The sequence below is a fragment of the Tribolium madens genome, unplaced genomic scaffold (assembly GCF_015345945.1).
Source record: "Tribolium madens isolate multiple individuals breed KSU strain unplaced genomic scaffold, Tmad_KSU_1.1 Scaffold_20;HRSCAF=117;Tcas5.2_LG4, whole genome shotgun sequence".
NCBI lineage: Eukaryota > Metazoa > Arthropoda > Insecta > Coleoptera > Tenebrionidae > Tribolium > Tribolium madens.
In genome coordinates this window covers 6,069,513-6,097,334 of record NW_025400985.1, presented here as the reverse complement: position 1 = coordinate 6,097,334, position 27,822 = coordinate 6,069,513, and the positions used below count along the sequence as shown (strand labels likewise).

General features: G+C 32.7%; 5 protein-coding genes across 8 annotated transcripts in view; 3 read left to right on the top strand and 2 right to left on the bottom strand.

The window, feature by feature from the left end:
* The first annotated feature begins 59 nt into the window (after positions 1 to 59).
* LOC123005855 (mitochondrial import inner membrane translocase subunit TIM44) lies at positions 60 to 1,907 on the top strand. 2 transcript variants are annotated; one of them, XM_044399866.1, is made up of 5 exons: positions 60 to 185; positions 293 to 378; positions 433 to 634; positions 683 to 919; positions 967 to 1,907. In XM_044399866.1, the coding sequence occupies exons 2-5, from the start codon at positions 322 to 324 to the stop codon at positions 1,725 to 1,727; spliced, it is 1,257 nt and encodes a 418-aa protein (XP_044255801.1). In that variant the 5' UTR covers positions 60 to 185; positions 293 to 321; the 3' UTR covers positions 1,728 to 1,907. The 2 variants fall into 2 exon arrangements, with proteins under 2 accessions (XP_044255801.1, XP_044255802.1); XM_044399867.1 differs by having other exon boundaries at positions 149 to 197.
* Positions 1,784 to 4,197, bottom strand: LOC123005852 (succinate dehydrogenase [ubiquinone] flavoprotein subunit, mitochondrial-like). The gene is made up of 8 exons (XM_044399861.1): positions 4,091 to 4,197; positions 3,862 to 4,042; positions 3,256 to 3,816; positions 2,829 to 3,208; positions 2,594 to 2,779; positions 2,212 to 2,547; positions 2,053 to 2,166; positions 1,784 to 2,008 (listed from the first exon to the last, which is right to left on the bottom strand). Exons 1-8 carry the CDS (start codon positions 4,166 to 4,168, stop codon positions 1,922 to 1,924), a joined length of 1,923 nt encoding a protein of 640 aa, XP_044255796.1. The 5' UTR covers positions 4,169 to 4,197; the 3' UTR covers positions 1,784 to 1,921.
* A 39-nt stretch (positions 4,198 to 4,236) lies between these two features.
* On the bottom strand, positions 4,237 to 6,425 carry LOC123005328 (nuclear RNA export factor 2-like). 2 transcript variants are annotated; one of them, XM_044399014.1, is made up of 9 exons: positions 6,252 to 6,425; positions 6,044 to 6,177; positions 5,797 to 5,997; positions 5,432 to 5,746; positions 5,236 to 5,379; positions 4,962 to 5,179; positions 4,753 to 4,912; positions 4,430 to 4,707; positions 4,237 to 4,386 (listed from the first exon to the last, which is right to left on the bottom strand). In XM_044399014.1, the coding sequence occupies exons 2-9, from the start codon at positions 6,161 to 6,163 to the stop codon at positions 4,281 to 4,283; spliced, it is 1,542 nt and encodes a 513-aa protein (XP_044254949.1). In that variant the 5' UTR covers positions 6,164 to 6,177; positions 6,252 to 6,425; the 3' UTR covers positions 4,237 to 4,280. The 2 variants fall into 2 exon arrangements, with proteins under 2 accessions (XP_044254949.1, XP_044254950.1); XM_044399015.1 differs by having other exon boundaries at positions 4,430 to 4,704.
* Positions 6,426 to 6,692: 267 nt separating this feature from the next.
* Positions 6,693 to 8,897, top strand: LOC123004969 (nuclear RNA export factor 1-like). The gene is made up of 7 exons (XM_044398535.1): positions 6,693 to 7,051; positions 7,100 to 7,300; positions 7,350 to 7,811; positions 7,870 to 8,087; positions 8,140 to 8,308; positions 8,361 to 8,665; positions 8,718 to 8,897. Exons 1-7 carry the CDS (start codon positions 6,878 to 6,880, stop codon positions 8,815 to 8,817), a joined length of 1,629 nt encoding a protein of 542 aa, XP_044254470.1. The 5' UTR covers positions 6,693 to 6,877; the 3' UTR covers positions 8,818 to 8,897.
* A 4,286-nt stretch (positions 8,898 to 13,183) lies between these two features.
* Positions 13,184 to 27,822, top strand: part of LOC123004914 (connectin) — a 123,792-nt gene continuing 109,153 nt past the window's right edge. For both annotated transcript variants that reach the window (XM_044398442.1, XM_044398441.1), the window contains exon 1: positions 13,184 to 13,385. The gene's annotated coding sequence lies outside the window, so the exon portion shown is untranslated. The remainder of the gene's footprint in view (positions 13,386 to 27,822) is intronic.

Below are 27,822 nucleotides of genomic sequence, written 5' to 3'. Positions count from 1 at the left end.
TGTGATTTATATAATATTTCAAGTCATGCAGCTTAGGCAACCATGATTGTAAAAGTTACTGTTACTCTCTCTAATGTCAAGTCTTATGTATTTGATAAAAACTGTTTTAATTTTGGAAATTTGGCTAAAATCACTTTAAATAATAGCATCTTTAACATACATTTTTTCTTTCGGTTTATTTGGATGTAAGTAAATTGGTTAGTAACCTCATTTACATAACATTGACACATTTTTTGTCCGTAAGAAAAGTAAGGTTATGTCATTTTGTACAATTGGTTGATTTTTCTTTCAGACTTTTTTGGCATTTGATTTTATAAAATAATGTACCGTTTTAATTACCTAATTATTCAAAAAACATTAAGACATGGTGGACAAGTGGTAAGATTGTGTAACAAACGTGTGAATTGTGAACTTTGATAAAAACCGCCGTAGGTCCGCCAATACTCGAGAGAGCCGAAGAGACAGACTTTTTTGTCTCGTTTATACGATAATTTTCGAGAAGAAATGGCAAAGAACAAGGAAATGCGAGACTCATTAAAAAAGTTTAGAGAAGAAGCTGAAAAACTTGAACAGAGTGAAGCATTGAAAGCGGCACGTCAGAAATTTGAATCGGTGGAAAAAGAGGCCAGTAAAGGTACTATCCAAAGATTATGTAAGGGCATGTCGTAATTGATTACTTTAGGAAGCGAGGTTTTCAAAGAAAAATTTAGTACAATTAAAGATAAAGTTCAGGAAGTGATAGATGAGGCGCAGAAAACTGAATTTGTTAAGAAAGCCGGGAAAATATCAGAAGAGTTGGGCAAAACTACCCACACGATTAGTGAAAAGGCACAGGAAATAAGTAAAACTGGAGCTTTTCAAAGCATTTCTGAAGCTACCAAAGCTGTGAAGCAAGAAATTGATACCACTAGCATTCAAGGTATTTTTTGGACGTTTTTGAGACATTTATTTTTGATTAATGTTTAGGGAGGGTCTACGTAAGTCCCACAAAATTGAGGAAAAGAACTGAAACGTCAGCAGTACAAAACCAAAAATATTATGAAGCGAACCTGGAAGCAACAGGAGTTGAGCTTCACAAAGACTCAAAATTTTACCAATCTTGGCAGAATTTTAAGGACAATAACCCCTACGTCCACAAAGTAATGGACTGGAAATTAAAATATGACGAAAGTGATAATCCTGTAATCAGGGCTTCTAGGCTTTTAACTGATAAAGTGTCAGACATAATGGGGGGCCTTTTCCAGAAAACGGAATTATCTGAAACGCTCACAGAAATTTGTAAAATTGATCCATCTTTTGATACAAAGAAATTTTTAAAGCAGTGTGAAACTGACATTATTCCAAATATACTAGAAGCTATGACTAGGGGAGATTTAGAAATCTTGAAAGACTGGTGCCATGAAGGCCCTTTTAATTTATTTGCTATTCCAATTAAAGAAGCGTACAAAAAAGGCTATAGAATCGAGTCAAAAGTCCTAGACATTGATAATGTTGATTTAGTCATGGGAAAGGTGATGGAACAAGGCCCTGTGTTGATAATCTCATTTACTTCCCAACAAATGATGTGTGTTAAAGACCCCAATGGAAATGTTGTTGAAGGGGATCCAGAAAAAGTAATGCGTGTTGCTTATGTTTGGGTGTTATGTCGCGATATCTCAGAACCCGACCCTAGAGCGGCGTGGCGATTACTTGACTTATCAGCAAGTAGCAATGAACAGTTGGTATAAATTTTATTGTTGATGTATTTGTTATATTTATTGCTTCAATGAAGGAGTACTTTTCACTATTAATTCCTTTATTCAAGTAACAACAAATTTGAATTGTTTAAGATTCAAATGGTTCTGTACAGATTTGTTTTTCTGTTGTACAGGAAAATTGTATAATTTATATAAATATTTTTTTCATAATTATTGATACTTATTCAGTAGGCCCTGATTATTGGAGGAACGTGGGGGCACTCGTCCTCGTCTAAAGTCTCGTCGTTTACGGGACGGAACGTGAAACAAACCTAAAGTAAAATGTTAGAAGTTTAAACGAAAATTGAACACATACTTTTCCGGTTTCAACTTCCAACCAACTTAACGTATGTTTCCGCCAATGTTCTTCAAATGATTTTTTTGTCTGCCCTTCGACCGGTTTTGCATAATCATACTCGTCTATTCTTATCTAAAGAACAATTTTAACAATGCGTGTTTATATCTGGTTGCATACCTTATAATCGTCTCTTGCGTGGGCTCCTCGTGATTCTTTTCTCATTTCCATTGCACGTATCGTTTGAATGGCATTAATAAACAAATTTTGTAATTCTAAAGCTTCGAGAAGATCAGAATTCCATATCATTGAATCGTCGTTAACTTTAATGTTATCTATTTCCTTATACAACTCTGCGACTTGCAAACAACCTTCCTCCAGTAATTTTTGATTGCGAAACACTCCAGCGAATTTTTGCATCGTTTTTTGTAATTCCAAACGCAAATCTCCGACTGTCCGATTGCCATTTTGCCGTTTCAGTTTTTCTAAATTATCAATAGCGCTTGCACCCATCCACTATAAAAAGTTATAAATTCGCGAACAGTTTTAAATAAAATCGTACATCTTCAGCTTGTGGAATGTCATCGCCCGGTTTGTTACACTCGCCAATGGCATGAGCAACAGCACGACCAAAAATAACAGTTTCAAGTAAAGAATTAGCGCCAAGTCTGTTTGCTCCATGGACTGAAACGCAAGCACATTCGCCACAAGCGTAAAGTCCCGTGACGAATTGTTCGCATTTTTCCGGCTATAAATTAATAAAATTGAATCGATTTGATTAGAAATTGAGTAAATACCGATTGGGTGATAACTTGTCCCTTATAATTCGTAGGGATTCCACCCATGTTATAGTGGACTGTAGGTACAATAGGAATAGGTTCTTTTGTTACATCGCGGCCTACAAAACCGGCTACTAAGTTCGTAATTCCCGGTAATTGTTTTCTAATGAGTTCTTTCGGCAAGTGCATTAGTTCTAAATGGACGTGGTCCTTTTCGGGACCTACTCCTCGGCCTTCAAGGATCTCCATAGCGCAACTTCTGGAGACTACGTCTCGGGATGCTAAGTCTTTAGCATGAGGGGCGTATCGCTCCATGAAACGTTCTCCTTGACTATTGGTTATGTATCCGCCTTCTCCTCTTGCTCCCTCAGTCACAAGTACCCCGACACCGTAGATGCCTTTTTCACAAAAAATTGCAAAAAATACCGAATTTGTCAACATTTACCTGTGGGATGAAACTGGACGAACTCCAAATCTTGCAAGGGAAGCCCCGCTCGCGAGACCATCGCCGTCCCATCTCCGGTCGAAGTATGCGCTGTTGTGCACGAAAAATATGCCCTTTCGTACCCCCCAGTCGCTATAACAGTATTCCTTGCAAAAAAGCGATGGAATGTCCCACTACTCAAATCCCAAGTAATGGCTCCACAACACCTATCCTCATCCATCATCAAGTCCAAAGCGAAATACTCGACGAAAAATTTGCAATTGTATTTTACTGCTTGTCCATATAACGTGTGCAGCATAAACTGGCCAGTACTGTCAGCCGCCGCACAAGTCCTATGGGCCTGGCCCCCTTTCCCACATTCCAAAGACTGTCCCCCGAAAGCCCTCTGATATATTTTGCCGTCTTTGAATCGCGAGAATGGCATTCCGACATTTTCCAGTTCTAAGATTGCAGTGGGGGCATTTTTGGTCATGTAGTGAATGGCGTCTTGGTCGCCTAGCCAGTCGGAGCCCTTGACGGTGTCGAAGAAGTGCCAGTACCACTTGTCTGGTTCGTAGTTACCTGCAATGTGGTGTTAGGAGAGGTTTTGTAAATTTTAAGGTGGACCTAGGGCTGCGTTTATGCCGCCTTGAGCTGACACAGTGTGGGACCGAGTCGGGAAAATTTTTGTCACAACAGCAGTATTGAAACCTTTCGATGTCAAACCATAGGCAGCTCGAAGCCCTGCCCCGCCAGCACCGATCACCAAGCAATCATAAAAGTGGTCAAAAACTGGAACTTCGCTTTCCTGGAAAAAAGGTCAAGTTTTTTTTTGTGGAGTTAGAGTTGGGCTTACTGAAGAGAATCGAAGTCTAGGTTGCAAATTTCGCAAATGTTTCGATATCGGGTTAAAGAGTTTTGAGAGTTTAAACATTTTTACTTAAATGTCAGGTTGAAAGTTTTGTTTATTTAGGTCACTTGGGTGAAATAAAAAATAATGAGAACATACCAGAATTTATTCAATGTAACAATGATACTTAAAAACATTAATCATAAGTCTTAAACCCGTGAGATGGGATTTTATCACTTTTATACAAATCTATAAAAACTAACAAGGCATGCTTCAAATTGTAGTGACACTCTTCTAAAACTCTGAAAAAAAATATGACTCGCTTTTGCTTAATTTTTCTCTTACATTTTGGCCCATTCTTTGGTCAGATTTGTAATAATGGCAAATGTGTTCAACATTTGGTTCTTCTGAGTCTCATTTCGAGGTTCTTGCAAAACTCTCGGTTTTTTAAATGCCTTGGCTTGTTGGGAACTTAAAGCGTTAAATATGTGAAGTTGCTCGTTTGCAATACGAAAATTTTTATCCCGACATTCCAGAATGAAATATCTGTTAAATCCTAAAATTCTTTTAACATAAGGGATTTCCATAAAGACTCCCGTTACAATAATAATGGCAAGTTTCTTCTAAAATATAATTATTAGTGCTTTTCAAAACAGAATAAAAATTACAGAGTAATGCATCACATCAACTGTGAACGAGTAAGGATCATGTTCACAATGTGGTAACAACTCAAATAATTTGACTATTTCACGACTTCCAATGTATAAATTGGAGTCCCGGTTTGGTGTATCCATCAAATTCCTGGAGTATTGTTTGTATGATTTGATACTAGAATTAAAATTTCAGAATTACAGAAAGCAAACACGTGTTTAAATACTGCGAAGTTGCTGATGAAACTTGATTGTGAAACTGTTCCGCCGTCATAGAAAATAAGGCATCTTTGTGATAAAATGACTCAAGTTTAGCAAGGTCTTTGGAATCGTAAGTTGGAAAATAATCTTCCAAAAACTGATCAATAACGTCATATGCTGAAACATCACATAAGAAATTTCTTCTAAATGAAGGAACTCCATTTTGCCTCAGTAAAAAACCATCCTGTAAATTATTACAAATCTATAGAGATACCTACAGTAAAGTATTTACTATATTACAAGTTTTTCGATTTTTGGACAGTATTTAATTATTTGTTCCACGTAATTATATTCGTCATACAAATCGCACAGAGGATTTCCTTCCAACCACAATTCAGTAATATCGAAAATCGATAAATGTTTTAATTCAGTAAGATTTGTGATCTGAAAAGTTACTAATTAACTAAGTGAATGTTACAAATAAGAAACAACATACTAAATTATTTCTTAAATCCAATGCGTTAATACTTTGCGCAGGTAAAACTCTTAGAGCCTCCAACGATTTAATTTCATTGTTACACAACTTGATGATTTTAGGTTTTAAAATTTTTGCGACATTTAATACAAAAGCTAGAAGTTTTGGTTCTGATAATAGAAGAAAGTCATTCAAATCTGGATCTTCCACAAAATTATTTAAACACAAAATGTGTGATTTGAGACGTTTTTGTAAAACTTTCAGAACATTTCTACAGTAGTGGTCTACTTTTACATTACAAGTGGTGGTATATTTCAGGGCTATTTTTAGCTTGAACTAAAAAATTGATTATTTTGAATTATGCCTATTACAATTGTATATCTTACAGGTTTCCTAAAGTCAAATGGGTTATGTACTGTTAATTTGTCACTACAAAATTTTTTAATAACTTGGCTACAATTTCTTGCAAAAAAGTATGCACCTTTGCCTTCTTCTGTGTAACACAAGGGGATAAGTTCTAAAGGTTGTATGTGTTCTAAGAGAGTTTTTAATACTAAGTTACGCGTTAAACCATAAGTTTCTATAATCTACAAACAAAATAAGTTTTTTTTCTGGTAAAAGAATGACGCTTACATAGAATTTGTGCCAGTATGTCTTGACATCTAGAAGCGCTTTACATTGGTTAATTAAACAAACATTTATTTCATTGAGGGTTATAGCATCTGGGGATGGGGTAACTGTTTTAAAGTCCATGTTGTAGCTGAAAGCTTAAAAAAAGTTTATAATAACACCAAAAACATTATGAAAAACTTGAAAAAAATCTTGACTGAAATCCACTTACTTGAGTGTTGTCGTAAAAAGTGTTGACATTACAAACCGAGTCAACACTTTTGTATCAAAAGATTACTATAGAAAATCTGCAAAATCATCAAGAAAAGTATTTTATCACGAAGTAAAAACTGATAATTAATCATAATTAATAATTCTAAACACGTGGACACAGTGCACATGCGGGGTACCTGTGTGTTTGTTTTAGTTTTCAAAAATTTAGGTTTTGCCAACCTACATTTAAAACAAAGCCTTCTATGAAACTCAATTAACAGGAGATTTTGCCTGTAACTCAAATAACTTTACTTTTTAACTCAACAAAAAGCATTACGATTTATTAATATTTGACAATTACAGCAAATCTAAGCCATTAATAATTGTTTAAATTTATAATCCTTACGTATTCTTTAATTAAATTACGTGAAGGCATTGGTAGCACTGAATTGGCCAACAATCGTGCGCATGTTCCAATTCTGTGTTGTGTTTTTTCGTGTTGATAAAAGATAAAAAATATTTTGAGTGATTTAATTCTTTTAGGAGTTTAATCATTTCAATTGATAAACTTCCGAGTTTTATTTTATTAGTGTGATAGATTTAGAAGCGTTTTTATTTGGAGGAATTTTATAATATAACCTAAAAATGGCTTCAACTTTGTTTTTTGGTGGCGAGTCTCAGTCGATTACAAATTTAGACGCGAAAAAAATTCGACAAAATGTGCAAGCTATTATCGTAAATGATTTTTCATTACAGACTGGGATTCTTTATAAAAACAAGGAAGTTTTGGAAAACCCCATTTATTGGCATAAGTTTATTGTGGGTGTTTACTTATTACGTTTCTCTTCTTTTAAAGCTTGTTTTTAGGTGAATAACGCTGAAGATTTTAGTAGAGACCTGATCTTGAAAACAATTCTAGATCATGTGCAACCATTAGACTTAATTCCAGTTTTCTTCTTAAAAGAAGGCAGTTCTGCTTCTTTTCTTGCAAGGAATTGTGGAGCAGCAATAGAAAAAATCTGCAAAGATAATTTGATCATTGATAATCCTTATGTGAAAAATCAGCCAGTAGGTGTGTAGTTGATTTATATAACTTGTTTCTAATTTGTATTTGTAGTTTAAGCTCAGTATTATATTAAGGTATTCAACAACAAACGATGTGAAAATTGATGTTTCCAAAAATATTTCAAAAGTGTTAAGAAAAAGAACAAACACAGCCACTTCCACCATAAATCTTGAGAATTTCTATCAAGACTCTGATTTATCAGAGTTCTGTATTTTATCTCAACCCAAATTGATGTCTTATGTGTTGCATTTATCAAGATTATCAAAACCCAAATCTATTATCCTAAGTAATAATGAAATTAGAAGCTTGGTTCCAATTGAAGCTTTATGGGGAATTAATGTGACAAGTTTAGATTTGAGAAACAATCTAATAATGAGCTTGACTGAACTTGAACCTTTAACACAACTCAAAATTACTGAGCTTTGGTTGGAAGGTAATCCTTTATGTGATAATTATGACGAACATACTTACATCCAACGGGTTAAGGAGTATTGTCCAAAAATTGAAAGACTTGTAAGTAAAAATGTAAAAATACTACTGATTTATTTTCTGTGTGCTTCATTTCTTTTAGGATGGTGTTTTATTGAAGCACAACGGCTTTCCTTCATTTAGAAGAAACTTTTTGTGTAACAGCTCTGGTCATGATTTAGTTGATCAATTTCTAGAATATTACTTCACTTCTTATGACTCTTCAAACAGAGCTATGCTTAAAAATTTATATCACAAAGGTGCTCTTTTCTCGTTAACTGCGGATTATCACCCTATGCAGTTATCTTCACCTTCAGCACAGTAATCAATTCATTGAAATATTTTACTAGTCATGACATTTTTCAAAATACAGGTTAAAACGCTACAAGACGTATTCCAGAAATGTTCTATCTTTAGCAGACTTATCTCGGAGTGATTTAAATTTACAACAAGGAAGTAAAGCTATTATAGATTTGTTGAATTTGTTGCCACCATCAGAACACGATCCATATTCTTTTACAGTTGATTTAATACATTATTCGGTATGTTATGCAACCAGTAATATTTATTCAACATGAAAATGTTTTAATTTAGGACGTTTGTGCCATTGTGGTTGTCACTGGTGTCTTTAAAGAACTACCAGAGTCAATTTTAGACGCGGAAAGGTTTATGGGTTTTAATCGGTGCTTTGCACTTGAATCCATAAATGGAGAATATTGTATTATCAATGAACAAATGCATGTGTTCAATGCATTGACATCACAGCAAGTAAAAGCATTTAAACATGAGAGGCCCATCAGACCACAAATGCTTCCACCTGCCCAAACTCCGAAACAAAAAAGTCAGATTATTACAGCAATGAAACTGATTACTAATTTGACCACTGAGTGGGCTAAAAAGTATGGATGGTTACTGTGCTTTTAATTAGATAAAGAATAATTTTTGTTGTAGGTGTTTGGAAGAATGCCATTATGATTTGAAAAACGCACTTGCTCTTTTTGTAGATCTGTATAAGGTGGATAAAATTCCCGCCGACGGATTCCAAAATTGAGCAATTATGTTTTAATTTATGTGAATGTGTATAACTGTTCTCAACGAAAATATTTGAGATAAAGGGCTTTCAATCTAAAACTCTAATTTTATTTTACCAACAAACAGTCCTATTGTCATTATTTGTAAAAATGTTTTTTTTGTGTTGACACTCCAAACTCATTAGTATTTTCAATCACTTAAAATTTCCATATTTGCTTTAATTATTCAATATCCGATTGAATTTTTGAAATAACTTCATGAATTACAACTAAGCTAATTACGTACGGTATAGATTTGTTTGTTGTGGCGTTTTTTACATATATTTTGATATCATCGAATCTTTTCAGTAAAAACATTAACTCCTAATAAAAAACATGCTTTGATCTAAATTTTTAATGAATGTGATCGCAATATTTTTAAAATTTTCGTATCATAAAAATAAAAATACTTACAACGTAGAAGGCTAAACAAATTCAAAATCCAGATTATCAGTTTATTCCCAATAAACATTTGTAATATTTCAAAGGGATCGATTTTATGTAAAACCACAGTTTATCCAACTTTAATGGTAAACAAACATAAGCTGAAAAACGATACTCGTTTATCACTGTATTTAAAATAATATGTATCATTATCTCTTTTGAATGTTGCTAATTGTGAGCATATAAAATAGTTTAGAAAATGTTTGTTTCTGCTTCAATAAATATTAATAAAGTACTTAGTCGAGTCCAACTTGATATAATATAAATACAGTTCCGGTTATATTGGTTTTATATAAGAGTTGATTAAGGAACTTCGTTACTTTACGAAGTAATATATTCAAATTACTGCAGTCCACCAGTTTATTTTCAGTTATGGACAAAATTTATTAGTATTTTTTCCGAATTAAATTCTTATTAAATGAACGACGAAAGACAGTAAAATCAATCTTCTTCCATTGAAAAAATAATTATATATATAATTAGTAAAGTTTTGTGTAAGACCATAAAACTGGAGCATTAGTATGAAATTTTAATGCAGGATTTTATTTCCAAGTTGCTCGTAAACTGTGTTCGCGCTTTAATTAATTCTAATGAAACTTAATTTCCCACTGAGCAATAATATAGTGCAATATGCAAATTACTGTACCTGCTATGTGTGGTATTGCGATATGGTATTATATGTTGGATATTTTAAGTAAAATATGTCTTTGTGGTGGTATTCTCGTGAGACGATAACTCACGCTCAGATATTTTTATTCTGAGTTATTTCAAAATATATGATCCTTGTTTCTGGCGAAATACTAAGCCAATCGATAGTTGTTCTATTAAGCACTGCATAGTTGTATTCTTCCTAGAGTTGACAAATTGTTGATTACTGAAATTATTACGTCGCTTTGCATGTAACTCACGGTATTATCGATTATATTTTATTTATTAAGTATTTAGTTGCATATACTCGTATTATAGATTTATGCAAGATCAAACACGTAATGCCACAATTACGAATTCAAAGTTTTTTTTTATACTCAACTCTCACAGGCACAGCTAGTTGAGTATGCAAGGGTCAGAAATAAAAGAATTAGGAGATGGCGAAAGTAGTCATCAAAGATTAGGGTCATTATTTGGAAGGAAAATGTCTTAAATTCTGAAAGAAAACTGTACCCAGAATTTATAAAATAGCAAGGCTTTAATTAGTAGCTTGCCTTCAGTGAAATCATTTCTTTGTTGTACTTTTTTATAATGCTAAATAATTATAACAAATTCCTTTTTAATAAAAGGAAATACTCCGAAAAAGTCTCATTTAATTTGCATTAAACTCTAGCCAAGTACCGATAAAAGATCCGAAGACGATTTATTTTATTTTCTTTTAACTAAAAGTGTCTCGTCTAAGGTTTTATATCGTGGAAAATTGCAACGAAACTAATGACATAATGGTTCTCTTAAAGTAGTGGTATCGTATGGGAAGGATATTGGAAAAGGTTTTTTTTTATGTGTTTTCGAGGATAATCTACATTAATAATTTTCCTAATTTGCACCTTATACATTTTTCATGACTTCAACACATTATAGTTTGCTCTTTTGCCCATAAACTATTCATTATCTCATGTTAAGTCAATGCGATTTCAAGTGAGAGAAGTTAAATATATTTACTTCGAGCGAGACTCTGTTATAACTAATGGAATTTATTTGTTGACCTTTTATGTAAAACAGTGCATGAATATGTGTAAAAAACTTACCACAAAAATAATACACGAAAAACTGAAAGCTATATTTAATTTTTAAATTAGAAATAAGATTTGGAAGCTCTTTACCAAGAACAAATTTACATCAATTTGTTTTAAAATTATTAATTACTTAAGTTATTTAATAATTAATTAACTTTGTCTTGCGTTATCTATTTATAAGTAGGTATGTACATAAATTTTGTTAATTGGTTTTGGCCTATTTTATCCTCCTTTATCTCCCCCAATCAGTATGCAGTTTGGGGTTTGGCACTTCTCTATCTAAATTAAATTTCCTTTTAAATTTAAAAAAAACTATTACTTATGTACTACTTCTATATTTGTTTCATTCAATTGAATGAAATTCATCAAGCAGAAAATGACTGCTTCCATTAATCCACAAGCAGCAGCTACATCGATTTTAATGGGAAATTTAAACAAAATTAATTAATGTTAGCGTTATCTCTGGTATTTATTTAAAGTTTGTTCGAAAGTGTTAAAACGCGGGGTGCTAACGCAAAGAATTGCTTTGTTTCCTAATGAGTAGATGGTATTTTAAAATTTTTGTATCGGGTAGAATTACAGAAAGTTGCAGTGGAGAGATCTATGTGAAGTATTTTAATGAAATTTAAATATTTATCAAATAACCAAGTCAAGCATTTGAGGTATAGGACAGAGTTGCGAAATACTATTCCAAAAATGTCGCTATCATCATTGTTTTTACATACGAGCGAGTTGAACATCCCACTTAAAGATAATCAATGTGTGCTTTTTTCAAATGGTCAAACTTTATCAAAATTCTCCCTAAATGGGCATAATCACGGATTAAAAAGTAAATCATCGCGCGCTAACTGTTTCCACAGCAAAAATACGAATAATTCTGTTTTACATTTATTTATTGGTAAAGACTGATGATTGGTGCAAACACACTTGTAAAAATAAAAAATTCTTGATTTAAATTTCTGACATAATTTTAGTTTTGAAAAATCAAGTTTGCCTTGGAAATTATCAAAAAAAAACATTTTTTCTGTAGTTTAAAGTGCTTTTTACGTGGCAAATAGGAAAAACTTATTAAGAAAAGTCGTTTAGAAACAACATCTATACATTATTTTTATTTCACAAAACAAAAAATTTTATTTTTAGCAGTTCTTTTACTATGTATAAAAAAACACAACATTCACAAAAATTAATCGTTTTTAATCTTGAATTAAACCCATAATAACAATTTTTGCAACAATCGTTGATAAGGGGTTTAAATCAAGATTAAAGGCAATAATTTTTTTTTATAAAACTCGGCCTTAAAAAGGTAAAAATAACGTACGACTGTCTGTCCAAATGCGATGAAAAACATAAAAATAGTCGTAAGTGAACTAAAGTTGGAAGGTATACTTTCATGGCTTTAAATGAGTTTATACACTACTAAAACTGACGAATCAAAAATCGTTATATAATCACAGGAACGTCGCGGAATATGCAAAAGTTTTCATAATAGTTATTACTATTTTGCGTTCATCAATTCCTTTCTTTTAATGTTAGTGAATAAATAATAAATATTTAGAGAAATTTGTTTCGTAACGCAGGTGTCTGAGTTTTTATATTTTTTGTATATATTTTTTTATATTCTTATCGACCTCTTAGTGTCGGGAATGAAATAACACATTATTAATTTTAAAACATGTACCAATCGTTTATTTTGATCCACCACGCGTTTTGACCACAAAGTGAAAATTTAAACTATTTATTTTTGCTTTAAAGCTATATTTGGAATGGGTTTACTCCCCGTTACTTCGTTCGAGATTACAGAAAGAAGAAATTAGTGATAGGAAAGTTTGAGACACCAATTTTGTTTGTATCCGTTTTCCTTTGTAATTCTATTAAACTCGGATAATTATGTCAGTGAAGCGAAGTGTATTTATCCATCCCCGGTCCGTGCATGCGAATTATCGCATTGTGGCCTCCGAGTTTGTGCACTTTCAGTGATTCAGAGTCGGAGGGCCGTCCACAATTCGGTCGTTAATGACAGTTTCAGTCGCAAGCGTCCACTTTTCAGGCGTAAGCTCTCCGCAAAGCTCTGAGTTAAGGCCTAAAGCCTCTTCCGATTGGAAATAAAGTTAAAAATTGGCCGAGATGTGTCGAGTATTAAGGATGATGGGCCCTCGACGCGTGCGGTCCTTGTTCATAATCAGGAGGGTTGAGTTCGGCCCCAAACGGAATTCCAAATGCGAGTTCCGCGCAGTCTGCTCGAAAGCGTCGCTGTGAGAGGGTTACTACAATTGCATTTCGAGGAAAGCGCGCGTGAACTTTTCGCGTATTTTCAGTGAATCCAAATTTATTGTGTTGGCGCGATTTACGCAATTTTGTTGATGTGCTGGGAGTTGCTTCAGGTAGGCAATACTGAATTTTGGGCTAAATTTCTGCGTCAAAATCACGTGGCTTGCAGGACACATTTACATTTTTTCATTACCACAGAACATTTTTTTTTTAATTGGGACCGAATTTTTATTAGGGAGACATGTTTCAGAAGATTGGTATGCATTTTTTTTAATCATAAAAATATATGTCGGGTTGAGTGGGAACATCGATTTTGTATAACTCTTTTGATTACGTTCGTTTTGCATGCGGAGTGGGCCGTATTTTAATAAAAAACAATTTATTGGGAGGCTAGGGTTTTAGCGTCGTTCGAAGAAGCCACAGGTGCACATAAAAACCCACGTTTGTAATTTCTTCGTTTCAATGATTTCTAATTTAACTTTAATGAGAAAAATTTTTCAGTTATTGAAGGGCTCATTCAATAGCTTTCCTTTTATTACGCTATTTTGTTGGGAGAGTCTTAGACGCCAGTATTCAATCTATTATATTAAAATGCCACGGAAATATATTGTGCGAACAACTTGAGTCCACAAAAGGAAAAAATCACTTTCTTGACAGATACGACGAATTCACATTTTTATCATAAAGACGATCCAGATTTGTTCTTTTATAATTCTTCAAATGCAAGATTTGATCTCGTCATGTGACAGTACCAAAGAATTTTTTTTTTATAAACAAAAATAAAGCCTTACCTCAAAGCTCTCTTTGACGTTTCTTTGATACCACCGGTGTTTGGTCACAATCAATTTTTCCGCTTGAAATATTCACAAAATGTGAGCATTTTATGCAGGTACAAACGGCATTCTCCAACGAAAAGAATTTTCATTAAACAACAAAGTTTAGATTCTCTTAAATGTAGAACAAGCTTCAGCTCTAGCTGTTAATTATGACACTTATTATTTGGGACTGCTGTTTGTTTAATTAAAAAAATTAAAAAGTATGACATATGCGGAATATGTATATGAAATAACATTGGAGGCGTCTCAAGAGCACGCTTCCTTTGAAATAATGACACGAGCTGGATCCCTGCCAGAAGCAGCCTTTGAAAAAGTAGAGAAAGCGATTAAGATTGGGTTAGCAAATTATTGAGAGAGGTTGCAAATTCACTGTACTGTTCTGATCCACCATTCTCTTTCTAGATATTCAAACAGGATTTATTCAGTAAAATCACGATTTCAGAATGATGAATAAAATTTGAGATGAGCCAGCACCTCTACATTTCTAGTTGGAAAATATCAAGCGTTCCTAGGCAAGAAAAATTCCGGAGTCGTGTAGTTTCCATAATTGCAGGAATTTGTAAATCACCAGAATCGAATTTTCAGTTTCTGTATCACGTAGAAGACGGGTTCAGTCTCAATGACTTTGTTTTACGAATAAAACTCGGTTTTATATCCTTAAGGATTCTATAGGAGTCCTGAGAAAGTAAAACCTCAACAAAAGAAAAGCAAATCGTTGTTTTCGTTTTTGTTTCGCATTAATGTTTTTGTCGAAATTTGAAAAAAATATATTGGTATTTTTCCATTTTATTTGATTTTAACGTTGTGAACAAAATTGATAAAAAAAATGATCCCTCTAGTTCTACATAATATGATATTGTCATGTCTGGTGAAGAGCACCATTTGTTATGTCTGTTCGGAGCAGTTTATAATTTTTGCCATTGACATAGGTTTGCAAAATAAAGTCTCATTCATACTCCAACGAAATTTCATATCGATTTGCCGTCATCCTTGAAAAGCGTGTAGAATAAAGCGTTTTGAGGCGTTTATACATCTGAAATTAATAAGCAAATTCCTAAATATTCGAGAGATAAAATGTCAACGCAGATCTGCTCTTTGCAATAGATTATTATTAAAAAAACTTGAAATTACAACATTTTTGTATTAAGTGAAAAGCTCCGCTGGTTGGCTTCTATGTTATTATCAGCGCTCGTTATTTAAAATTATGGTCAATTTGGAAGTATTCAAACGTAAAATTTATTTTGTGAGTAATTAAACGTCGGAAAAGTGCACTATGTGAAAAAAGAGAGAGCCGTTATAATTAAATTGGCATAGCTTCCCGCTTGGAATTTTAGATGCAGTAAAACTTGAGTTTGGGGTCGATTTGGATTCTTCTTAAGTTGAGTTTATATGGACGCTTTTTAGATCCCTTCCTGTCGGTTGTTTCCTTTTATTTTGACATTCTGAACGTCAAGGCGAGTAATAGGAGGAGATCCGAAAAAGGAAATGTAATCATCTGTACTCACATGATTTTTACACAATCAGCTTTTCGCACTATGCAATAAGAGAAGGCTTCCTCGGTGAATATCGATGAGGTTTCGTCTTCCTATAATTCGTTTTGTAGTTTCCGTGATTTTTGTCTTTTCTTTCCACGCAGTTTTATTTACACGTTTGAGTTATTGCTTTTTACCCACTTTATTGGGACGTTTCATCAGATATCGGTATTTTACATAAATACTCCGAGTCAAAAGATGACACAGTTCTGATAGTCAAAAATAAATTCTCCCATTTTTATCAAACGCACATTAATCCCCGCAACATTATTATAAATGATCGATTCCTGTTATTACATTTTCTGTTGGGACTTGTGTGATATCACTTCGCCCCCTCTTTCTGTACTTGTAATATCTTTCACAAGGCGTGAATGTGACGTTTCCACCATCTGGCGAATTCTTCTTATAAGCTTTTACTCCTGTACTTACTTCTAATTGTAACTGCAATTTTACTAATATTGTACAATCAAGAGCGACATTAATGGAAATGAAACGTGTTGAACCTGTAACAAGAACAGAAATAACTGTATTATTACTAAACTGAACATAAACATGAATATTTAATCTAGGATCAATGTATTGCATGTCGGTAAGAAAGCCAAATTTTAATTTTCTCCTTATCTCAAATATTTATCAATCAGTTAGGCAAATGTTGCACATGCATTCGAAAAGAGCCAAATCCTTACACCAAAGATCTCAGCAGGGGATTCTTATTGATTTCACGATTTATGCGTGATAATACATTTAGATCTGGGGGCACAAAGGGTTAACGTAGGCTTTGATTACTCTGATTAGTTGACTGTTGTAATGGAATGCATTCTAAGTATGGCTACAAGGGCTGCGGCATGGTTAATTGTCGTAATTGGGTTTATTGACATAATTGTTCATTGTGACAGTTTGGAAACAGACTATTCTTCGTACAATAAACTTGAGTAAATGTGTGATCACTTTGCGTTTTATTTTTAGTCCATACGCGACCTATACTTTTATATCCTATTGACTCTTGGGGACTTAACAGGCCTCATATGTTCTCTAGCTGTTAGTATGAAGTAAAATATTTATTATCTTTGCTACTATCACTTGAGTTAAGACTCCCTGTTGAGTTACACTGTGGGAAGGTTTGGGACAATTTATACATGACATTGCGCTTTCAGCTAGAAAATCATTAGCTACATGCACATTAAATTGAATTTTTATAGATTTTTTTTTTAAAGATTTTGACTGAAAAATTATTTGTTTATATCGGCTGACTCTAATTGATTCTATAGTTCAAATTATACGATGACATTATTTTTTCATTTAAAACATTATGAATCTTTGAAACGGTAAAAGAAAGAGCATCAAGGTGTTATTTTTTTTTACTAGAGAAGACAAAACTCCATCAGGAAAAAAAGCTGATGCAAGAATTTTTCGGAGTAAAAAAGTTATACTGTGCTGGTTGGTCTATCCGCTGTAGACTTCATTTTGTAATGAAGGAAAAAGTGTTGAGTATTTGCGTCAACAAACTATTAATAGTTTTGACAGTCATACTTTTTTTCAAGAATTTGCAGTTGATTAACGAGGGCTCTGCCTGAGTTAATGAAGCAAATGAGTGAAAAAAATGACTTTCAAAACGAGTTGTACACAACATTTTTTTGCATAGTAATGACCCCAACAACCCCAAAGACCAAAAAGATATCTCTTTGATAAATCAAATCGTAATGTATTGCGAGCTCTTTGTAACGAACTCTATAGAAACTATAGAGATATACAGGGTGTTTTACAAAATTTTACGAGGCCTGCGCCTGTAAGATGCAATCAATAATACATATTTCGATGCGAACTCGATTACAAATTTTGAAAAATAGGATAATCTTCTCTAGTTTGTTCAGCCTTTCAAAAATTACAACGTTGTTAGTTAGTTAGTACTTAAGATAGATAAACTAGAATCATATTTATGCAGTCTCTTGATAGAACAAATGATAATTGTTTCTGAAAAACAGCAGTTTATGACTATTAATGAAACAGTGATTAGTTTGACAACTACTGTCAAGGGTTTCCAAAAATTAAATAGTTAAATGTTTATTTTTTGTATCCAGTGGTTTGTGACTTTTGTATATTTGGGTGCGTACATTAGGCGCAAACCTCGTAAAGTTGTGTGAAACACCCTGTAACTATAGAAATCGTTTAAAAAAGTATAACTCTCTATACGATTAAACGTGATGAAAATTCAACTTTCATAATCACTATGCAAACAACAACATATTACAACTTTAATTATCTTTAACACATATTATTCATATTAACATCGTTAATTGAAATTAAGTCTATGTATAGCCTCAGACCTCACTTCACTGTGAACTGTACAAATCGTGCAATCATACCGCTCAACTCTCTAGTCAGCCTCCTTGCCGACCTGATCTTGTAGTCCACATCATTACTTAAATTGTAGTTTTTTTTAAACACGACGCAAACTGGTCGTCCTCAGATGAGAAGTAAAATTCTTACAGATAGTTATAATTCTCCCTGAGGATGACTTGTTAAAAAAATAGCTAGGCAGATCTCTTTCTAATTGCCCTCGTACATTTATTTCACGCTCTTTGTAGGTCCATCAGAGTGTGACTAAAAGTATCATAGTCTAGTTTTGACGTACTAATTTTTATTAAGCAATGAAACTAAAAAGTAACATTTAAGCACTCTCGGGCTTAATTACCTTGGCCAATTTGGGTCAGAAAACTCAATTAAATAAAAAAGTAAACACGTTGGAGTTTGGAGTAGATATTTACACGAAATTATCATTGTCTTTTTCACTATTGTGAACACACTGCCACTGTTAATTTCCGAGAGGCTGGAAATTCACGTTTTAAGATAATTACTGCAGGTTTAAAACTTTTGAACAGTAATTCATGTACTGGTGCTTTAAAAACCGCAGGTATTTTTTTCTCTTGAAATAGAGGTTTTCTGAATGAGGAAATTCATTATTAAATGGAAATGTTTCTGTTTTAAACTCCTCAAGAGCAACATTTTTTTGTTTGAATGAAACCAGAGATAAATTTTTGTGAAGCGAATTGAATAGCGATTTGTGTTTTGAATAACCTGTGTGATGTTTTTCTTTTTCAAGTTGGTGAAAGCTTGGATTTTTGTGTGGTTACTGCGATAAAGTTAGACTTGGAAAAATAACACAAAAAAGATAATACCATATTAAAAACAAAGTTAGGAAACAAGTTTAAAACTTTTATTGCAACGAACAGGAGTTATTGTTTAAATGGCCGCCGGAACGAATTCTCGGTAAATAACAGGCAACCTGCAATGCCAAAGTTACGATATTACTTCCAGAAAACCTATAAGCAATACTAATAAACGGAATTTATTGAATTGTGTCCGCGCTTGATATGTGCAGCGGTGTTATTCTGGAATCGAGGGGCCCCATATCCTGCTTTTCCTCTAACAAATTAATCCGATTAAACCCGATCGGTTCGCCGAAAATAAAAAAATTGTCAAAACATTAGCTCTCTCAGCGCAATCATAAATCACACTCTTACATTCAGACAAAATTAAAAACTTCATCAAGCAAGTTGCTCCAACATGTGGTTGCTAGATTCCAAGAGATGAATTAAATTGTCCTGTCTTGTTCTGTAATAGGCTGGCTAATTTCAGACCGATAATTGCTCTTAGGGAGGGTAAGTAACTTTCAAAACTCGCTTAACAAGTTTGCATTTTTCTGTTAATTTTTAAAGGAAATTACGTTCCGAATTCAATTAGGAAGTTGTTTTCTTCAGGGCCATCGTAAATCACTGTCTTCGCTCAAAACTTTTCGCTAATTGTAAATATTTTACGGAATTAGTGACCACTTGGAATTTTGACAACTGAAAAATTACTTTTCCAACCAAAACCCTTTCCGGAAAAGGATAAACGCGTTAGATGTGTAATTAATAATGAATTTTCTTGACTTATGAGTTACGTCTCAAGAGGCAGGTTATTTAAATTAGACAAGTATAGTCATTTAAGTCTATTTTATAAACGTTCTTTGCTTTTGCTTACAATTGATCATTTGCAACAATTTAAATAAAATCAATTTCAATTTCAGTTTTTTAGAGTACAAATACACCGCCAACACACTATTGCTTTCAGCCCAAAATCAATAAGCAAACAAATGAAACAAAGTGATGTATCACTTTTTAGCGTCAAGATGTGCAGCTGTAAGTTCACATGTTTTGGTTAAAGCCCGCTTTATTATTTTTCACGAATAGTCTTTATCCAGTTAATGTTTATAGATATCGTGCACAAGTTGTGTCTGTTTGTGAGCCTGTCTGAGGCAAGTTTAATTCATTTCGCAATCGCTCATGCAATAAAAGCAGATAAGCAAGAAGTTGAAACGTCTAACACCTGAAAAGTGGCTTCGTTTCCGCCCATTTCTTGTTTTAAACGTCGCGGAAAAAACATTCGGGCCTTTTGTTAACCTAGATAAAGGAAAATTTACTCGATTTAATTCTCACATATGGAAAGTTAATTGAGTTAAAAATGCATTTACCCGTCATAAAATTTGCCTTTCGACTCAGACCTTGCTTGAAATTGCTCTCGGAAATACGGCCAAGACGAAAATACTGCAGTAATCAGCGTTTTACCATCCTATTGATTTTCACGTCGAGTCCTTTTGAGTCTTCATACAAATTGGGATACGACTGTTGAGTATATAATTAATTTCGTTTGAGTGCCGTTTTATGATTTTCTCAGTCGCTGCAAGGAAGTGATGTACATATGTGCATTGTCGAAAATTAATTGGTCTGTTGCAGACACTGATGATTTCGTACAAGTCTGCGTATGTAATAAAAACTGTAGTAAAATTCGATATACGTCAGCATTTTATTTATTCACATTTTTTTATTAAGAAAAGCAATATTATTACTTTCTCTCCAAGCGTTTTATACTTCTTTTATAACTTTATTCATAAATTTTTGAGAAAGTGGATACAAAACTTAGTGTAACTCGAAACTCAATCAAACCTACAGTCGCTTCACTAATAGTTTTATTTTATTCAGAATGTAAACGATGAAGGAAAATGGAAACTCTACAAGAAAGTTTATTCATGTCGTAAATGCGCTTTGACTAGGACCGAAGTTGACAATGCCAGGCAACGTTACAGGTTTAGGGAAAAGGCTGACTTTTTTTGAAAGTTTTAAGCAGAAAATTTTGTATTTTCTCCAACAACTTATCCGCCCTGTATGTGTGAAATGAGCATTTTTTCCGGTAACTTTTTTAGAAATTCAAACCGACTGCATTTACTTGTCCCGCACTTTTCCAAAATTGGAGCTTCAATAATCAATTAAATTTTAGTTGAACACAGTCGCAGTTAAGCTGAAATACATCTCGAAACAATTTTTGTAATTCCAATTACTGTGTTATTTTGTTTCATTATTGTTAGGGGTTATAGGTAAATAATGTTAATTTAACTAACAAGCAAGCGAACGAGATCGACAATAATTTATAAGTGTGTTTTGAGTGATTATTGATTTATTTAAATATTGATATATAGTGAATTTTTTATTTTAAAATGTCAGAACCAAATAAAAACAAATAATGCAAACTTGCCTCAACTGAAAATTGCAAGGGAGATGTTCTCTACTTGTTTCAATCGAGAATTGAATATTACAATATTGCGCCGTGCATTGAGACTGCTGCTGATACATCAGGAATTTTTATTTTATAAAATGTGGTAGAAGGAAATGTGACAGATCTCAAGTACGTTTCAAAGAGCATGACTGCTAAAGTTATTCTTTAAGTTCGGCGTGAGTCTTACAAAAGAACAACAATTTATGAAAAGACGCCCCAGTTAACAAGTCGATGCTAAAAATAAAACAGCTCGCTCCAAGTGTTGCTGGCGTGCAAACTTTAAACTTTCAGTGGTAGTAAAAAAGCAGTATTTTTCATGTTTGAGATATTACCGGCGTTTTTCTTCATCGTAATTAAACGTTAAGTGACACTTATGTTGCAATTCTGGTGGGTGTTGGGCAATTGTTTGTCTGTTCCTGTCACCGTTTATGAAGAACGTTTTGAACGGAATTGACGAACGTCACTTGATTAAACATGCACAGCATGTGTAGGTATAGTAAATTCGAGCTGTAAACAGAGCATAGTTGATGCAAAGATGTCTCTTTTGGATGATATGATGTTCCTCATATACGTGCTTTTATATTCTTTCAGCATGTCACTTGAAGAAAAGTGCGAAGCGCCACATTCGAGAAGTGCTCATCTGAATAATTTAATACACAGCTTGGTATTGAATTCATAAGAAAAACTCGCGGCGGTGAATTTGCACTTAATTTATGTATCTATCTACAATTATTCCGAAATAAAGCTAATTACAAGAGCCGATTCTATAAATATGCAAATAGTCTAATAATTTGAAAAGTTTTCTAATGAAAATTGGAATCAATTTCATAACCCACCGCGAAACTTTTCAGCAAAAATCAGGCTGAGTTTTTGAAACCAGGACCGATGGAAATTTTCTGTTCAATATATCAGTTGATAAGAAAAGGGCGAATTGAATTTATAGAATAATTTGTTCGTTATTGGAAACGTCATTGATTTAAAACTTTCTTTAAGCTCGAAAATGTGTCAATTTATTACACGAGCTTTAAATTTAATGCTTTATGGCAAAGCGAGAGCAATTTTTTACAAGCTTCTGTCATACAAATCACGATCTGATATTAATACGTCACTGAAAGGGATTATTTTAAATTCCATCCCACGTCACTCTTTAATTTCTGCCAATTTTGAAGTTGTATATTGCCATGTCAAATAAATGCGCCTTCTAGTTATTAATACACATTTAACATAAACGAAATTAAGTTTGAGTAATATAATTGGTGAAAATGGAAATACCGACTTGTGATTCATTAAAACGAACAAATCTACTTTTGAAAATGAATTTAATTTAAAATACTGTATAGTCGTGGCTCCATTAATATTCCAGGATTTTGTCCGCAGTACTCTGACAGTCATCCTGAAAAAAGTGTTAAGATAAATATTTATGAAAATTAAATAACATTACAAATTACGGAATTGTCGCGCAATATAAATTTAGATAATTAACAATATGATTCAGTAATAATCGATAAAAACAACAAACGACTTTTTAACTGTTTTTAGCAATTTTGATGAAAAATAAGGAATATAAAGTTGAATTTGTTTGTTCATCACTTTCTTCATAGTAAACAAGAGAAAATAATTTGCTACAAAAACAAGATGTAAAGAATTTTGCACGAATAAGGCCACGAGACTTGTTTTCTTTTGAGTTAAATAAATTTCATCGGAATTTGAATAAAACTTATTAATTTGTTAAATAAAAGAAACGTGTTTTATTTTATCGAAATTGAGAGGTTGTTTATACTGGATCAGATAAAACTGACTAGAAATTGAAATTAAATATTAAAATAGAAAATATTGCGATTTTTATATTTATGACAGGTTTTATATCAATTGTGAATTGTGAGTTTTATCATTTATTGGTTCCGTTGCTTTGTTCTTCTGTTTTTATAGGACAATTTACAAGTATCCAGTGCTTTGTGCAAGAAATGACGCATTTGTCAATATTTGATTTATTATTTTATGATTGTGTTGCTTTTAAATGTGAAGTAATAATGTTACAGGTCAGTCAAACATTCAGGTCTCAGAATGAATGACTATTTCCACTTTCGTGTATTTTTTTAAATTGACTAATTAATAATAATTGTTTCGTATTTGTGATGTAAAATGTCAATTTCATGTTTTCGTCATATTTGTGATATTGCTGCGAAATTGCGTTATAAATTCGTAATTAGAGAGACGTTTAACATGGGAAAAATATATAATTAATTTTGGCGAGTTTGATTTTTTTTAAATTTTTATAAGTAATCAGTAATTTGTACTTTCGTGGGAGGCTTTGACGATATTTGAAACAAACAATTCTCAATTTCAAAAACTATCCTTTTTTTGTTAGATTTATTCAAATTTTATTTGAACAAAATTTTTCACAAATCGATAACTAATCGCATCTTGTCTTCTCAGTGTCTCAGTCTCCTTTTTTGTTAGGTTTATTCAAACTTTATGTGAACAAAATTTCTTTCAAATCGATAACTAATCGCATTTTGTCTTCTCAGTGAAATGATAAAAATAGCATTGGATTAACTTTTTTTAAAAAACGTGTTGCCACTTTTGCACTATTACCTCCGTTATGCGTTTGTTTAAAGCCTCTTGAGAAATGTCTACTTGACTTACTATATTGATTTTTTTTCCGAGTGTTAACTGAAAGCCGGTGATAAAAACCCGTGGAAAGTCGGCGGTCAATCCGCCAACCAACACATTGAATAAAATATTCCTTAGACTCCACTAATAAAAAATAAAAGATGCATCCTGTGTTGTTTACCCGTTTGATTCCGTGTTTGTGTTAATTGAATTTGACATCGTGCATTCCTGTCCTTTGCACAGATTGCCGGCTACGTGACATTATACCATATTTGTAGGTGCTGCTGTCAGATGCGACTTTTATTAGCATTGTTATATCGTTCAAAGGGGTTAAATTGGAGACAAACATACACTGAGCTTCTTGAATTACCTTTCAATGTACATGAATATGTAAGAGTATATTGTGTTGTGAGTTATTTTTGACTGAATTCTGTTCCAGTTCTTCAGTACTTCAGTTAATTGTTGGCAGGTTGAATGTTTAATTATACGTAAAGTTAATTAATTCTGATACATTCCCGACTGGGTATAAATTTAATTATAGTCAAAATACGAGTCTGAAATACGCCAGGGTCAATTAATTTCTTTATAAGTTCATAAGTAATTGTTTAAAAACGGGAAAACACCGAGAAGCTGGAGGGAAAATGTATAAATTAAGGTTCAAGTTTTCTCAAGGGATGCTACAGTTTTTTCACAGATAACTGCATTAATATTGCGTATAAACACACAAAAACTTTATTGATTTAAATCATTTATTATGAGTTAATACTGAATAAGTGAATCATCATATTTTATGGACAACCACAGAAATTTTACGATAGCGATCTGCATTATTTAGTAATATATGAATTTTGGCCTTGTTAGTTGCATCTAATTTCTACATAAATTGCCAGAGTTTGAAAATGTTAAGCTTATAAATATGTGCCGGTTGGTTAATTTTTCGTGTACAAAATTAAGTAATTATTATTTATACGAAAGTGTTAAAAAATGTGGCTAAATGGCTAAATTAAGACAATTAAGTCTTTAATTAAATATTTGGTGTTTATAAAAAAAAACATTTTATTTTGTTCTCTTTTATTTGTCTAAAATTTTCGCAGTTTGCGAAACAGAATAAATCAAATCAGAATACGAAAAATCCTAGCTTATTCATCAATTAATCTATATAAGAAATTCTTTAACAATATTTACATTAAAACTTTGCGACTTAAAACCTCATTTGCTTATTACTCTGTTTGTAATCGGTTTACTCTCCTTTGTCTGAAAATTTTAAAGAAGAACACGATTTTTTATAATTAGTTATTATTTTTGAATCAATAGCTAGTTAATTTACTAATCAAGCTTAAACAAAAACGGTTGTTAGGTACATTTCTCTTGTTGTATGGATTCGAGGTGTTCAGGTGCGCTAAAACGTGTTCACATAATTTTTCCTGTTTGGTTGTTTCCTTGTCATCGTGAAAATGATTTTAATTTCGGTTCTTATCACGTAGCCCTCGTGTAATGTTTAATAAAAATAACCGTGTCCAAAAATCCAATCTCTGTGTCGCTCCGGTAAAAATAGTCTGTGTGAAAAAGGAGCAAAGAAACGGTCGCAAGTGGCGTTGTCCTGTTAGTTGATCCTCTCGGTAACGTTAAGCGTCTGCTCTAATGTACTTCGTTAACGTCAGTGGCTCGCTGGTACTTAAAAAGGGCCAAGTACGCTGCGAGTGGTCTGAGAGGGGTTAATTTACATTAGGCTCCACGGGGACCAGGGATACGTTTGTGAGCAGTGCTCTTAGGTTTTGCTGGGTATTCTCGATTCCATCAATATATTTAACCGGCGAGAGGAACCCAAATACAATTTGTTGCATTACAAATGCATGCATCTATGCAGCCGGCATCGTCGACACAATTGGATTGATATGGCGTGTATTTGGGACATCTATAGCATGTGAAATGGCTGAGATGACACAACAAGAAATATTTTCCTTTGCGCGATTTATTATTGCTAGCGTCTCTACTGGCTGATTTATTAAAAATTCAAGCGTGCCTGCAGCACGCCGATATTCGACACGTCAACGCGACAACTCCTTTAAAACACGAAACGATTTCGAGAAATAGTCCACTTGAACAAGTCGAAAATTATTAAAAAATTTATTAGCCAGTAAGCACCAAGTGCTATATGGACTTATGTCAGGCTTTAAGGAACTTTTCTTGAAACCATAAAACTTTATGGGCCTGCTGAAGACGTTATCGTCTAATCGCTGGGGTGCACTGGCGGCAGCGAAAGTGAACATAATGTTTTGCGAAACCATATACGAATTTATAAATTCCTATTTTATGATATATTAACCTCAAAACACCAAACGGAAAAAGTTTTTACAAATTACTCTATGCTTAAAATTCCACATGATTCAACGAATTTCTTGCATGCGAACAGTCACTAGAGAACATGAAAAATAGTTTCTTTTAGCGAAACTAATTTTTATCTCTTTTTTATTTCTATAGATCATTTGTCAGGCTTTAAGTACTATAAATTCTACAAATAAAATATTCGGTATTATAAAATGATTCAATTTTATTATTTATGGCTAATAAATTACATTTCTTGTAGAAAAACTGAAAAAATGCTACCATTTAAAATTGTTCACAAATTTTTTTATTCTTTATAGCAGAGTTTTTTACATTCATGAATTAACGTTATTATTTATACAATATTTAAATATTGTTTAAGAAAACTCCTTTGATTTGTTTACTTTAATTTGATTTGCATTAAGGGAACGTTAAAATTTTCTATTTGTTTATAATATCCAAGTTAATAATATTTTTATAATTATTTGTGCCGGAAGCATATTGTAACATGTTTATGAAGGGCGGAAATAAAAACAATTTTTTTGCAACCAGTGAAAGGTTGTGTGGAAATAAAAATGGAAATAATATGTGAGATAATTTTTTAATAACGATTAAATGGTTAATTAAATAACTTACTCTTTATAGGTTTGAGAATAAAGAGTCCTGTTTTACATCCATATTCTGTCACTGTCTATTTTGTCAAGTGTTTTGTAGTGGGTTAAAAATGGTAGCTACTCCGTGTTACTTATTATCGACGTTTTTTTCGAGATTTTTATATAAATTACTAGTTCTGTAATTGTTTCATTAGCAAGTCAGCTAGTAGAAAATAAAAAACTGATTTTTGAAAAATAATTATATTTCATAGGTTTGCTAACCATTTAACATGGTCACACGTTATTTAATTATTGGATTATGTAATCATTTTAAATAACTTGTATAGAATTATTATATCAATTTTTATTCTCATCTTAGGATGACCACTTTGTGGTTTAAACGCGTTGTCTTTGAAATAAAAGTTTGGTGTGACGGGTTTAATCGTGTTTTTGTTCATCGTTTTCCATACCAAGAGGATCCAATAAGAAGTACTGCTGATACTTAATGACGGCATTTAAAATTGATTACACTTATTTGCCGTTAAAACTTTAATCGACAACTCACTTGTAGTTAGAAGTTGCAAATTACTGGTAATGTTGTGTAGTTGTTTAAAATGGTAGTTTCACGCACTTGAGTCACTAACTATTAATACGAATGAATAATTTATTTAATTCGATTGTAAGTTGAAAGTTTTGATTAGTAAAGAAAAAGTTTTAAGCAAGTAAATACAAAATCGTTAAATCGAGTATTGTGTAATTTATCAAAAAATACTCCTTTTAAATTTCATTATATAATTATTTTGTTTTAGAATTGGAAAGTGCTTTTGAAGTAATTAACAACAGCCAAGTTTTAGAATAAAATGACTTAATGTGAATTTTGCAGTAAACTCCGGTTTAAATAAATCTCTTCGTAAAATCATTATTTACCAGAAACCAAAAATTGATAACGCCACTTCGGGTATAAACTTACTGATAGCAAAAGGTTTTTTTTTCATTTATCCCGCTGTGAATAAACTGGATGAAAAATGTCAATTTCTTGGCAGGAAACCAGCCAAAGCTATT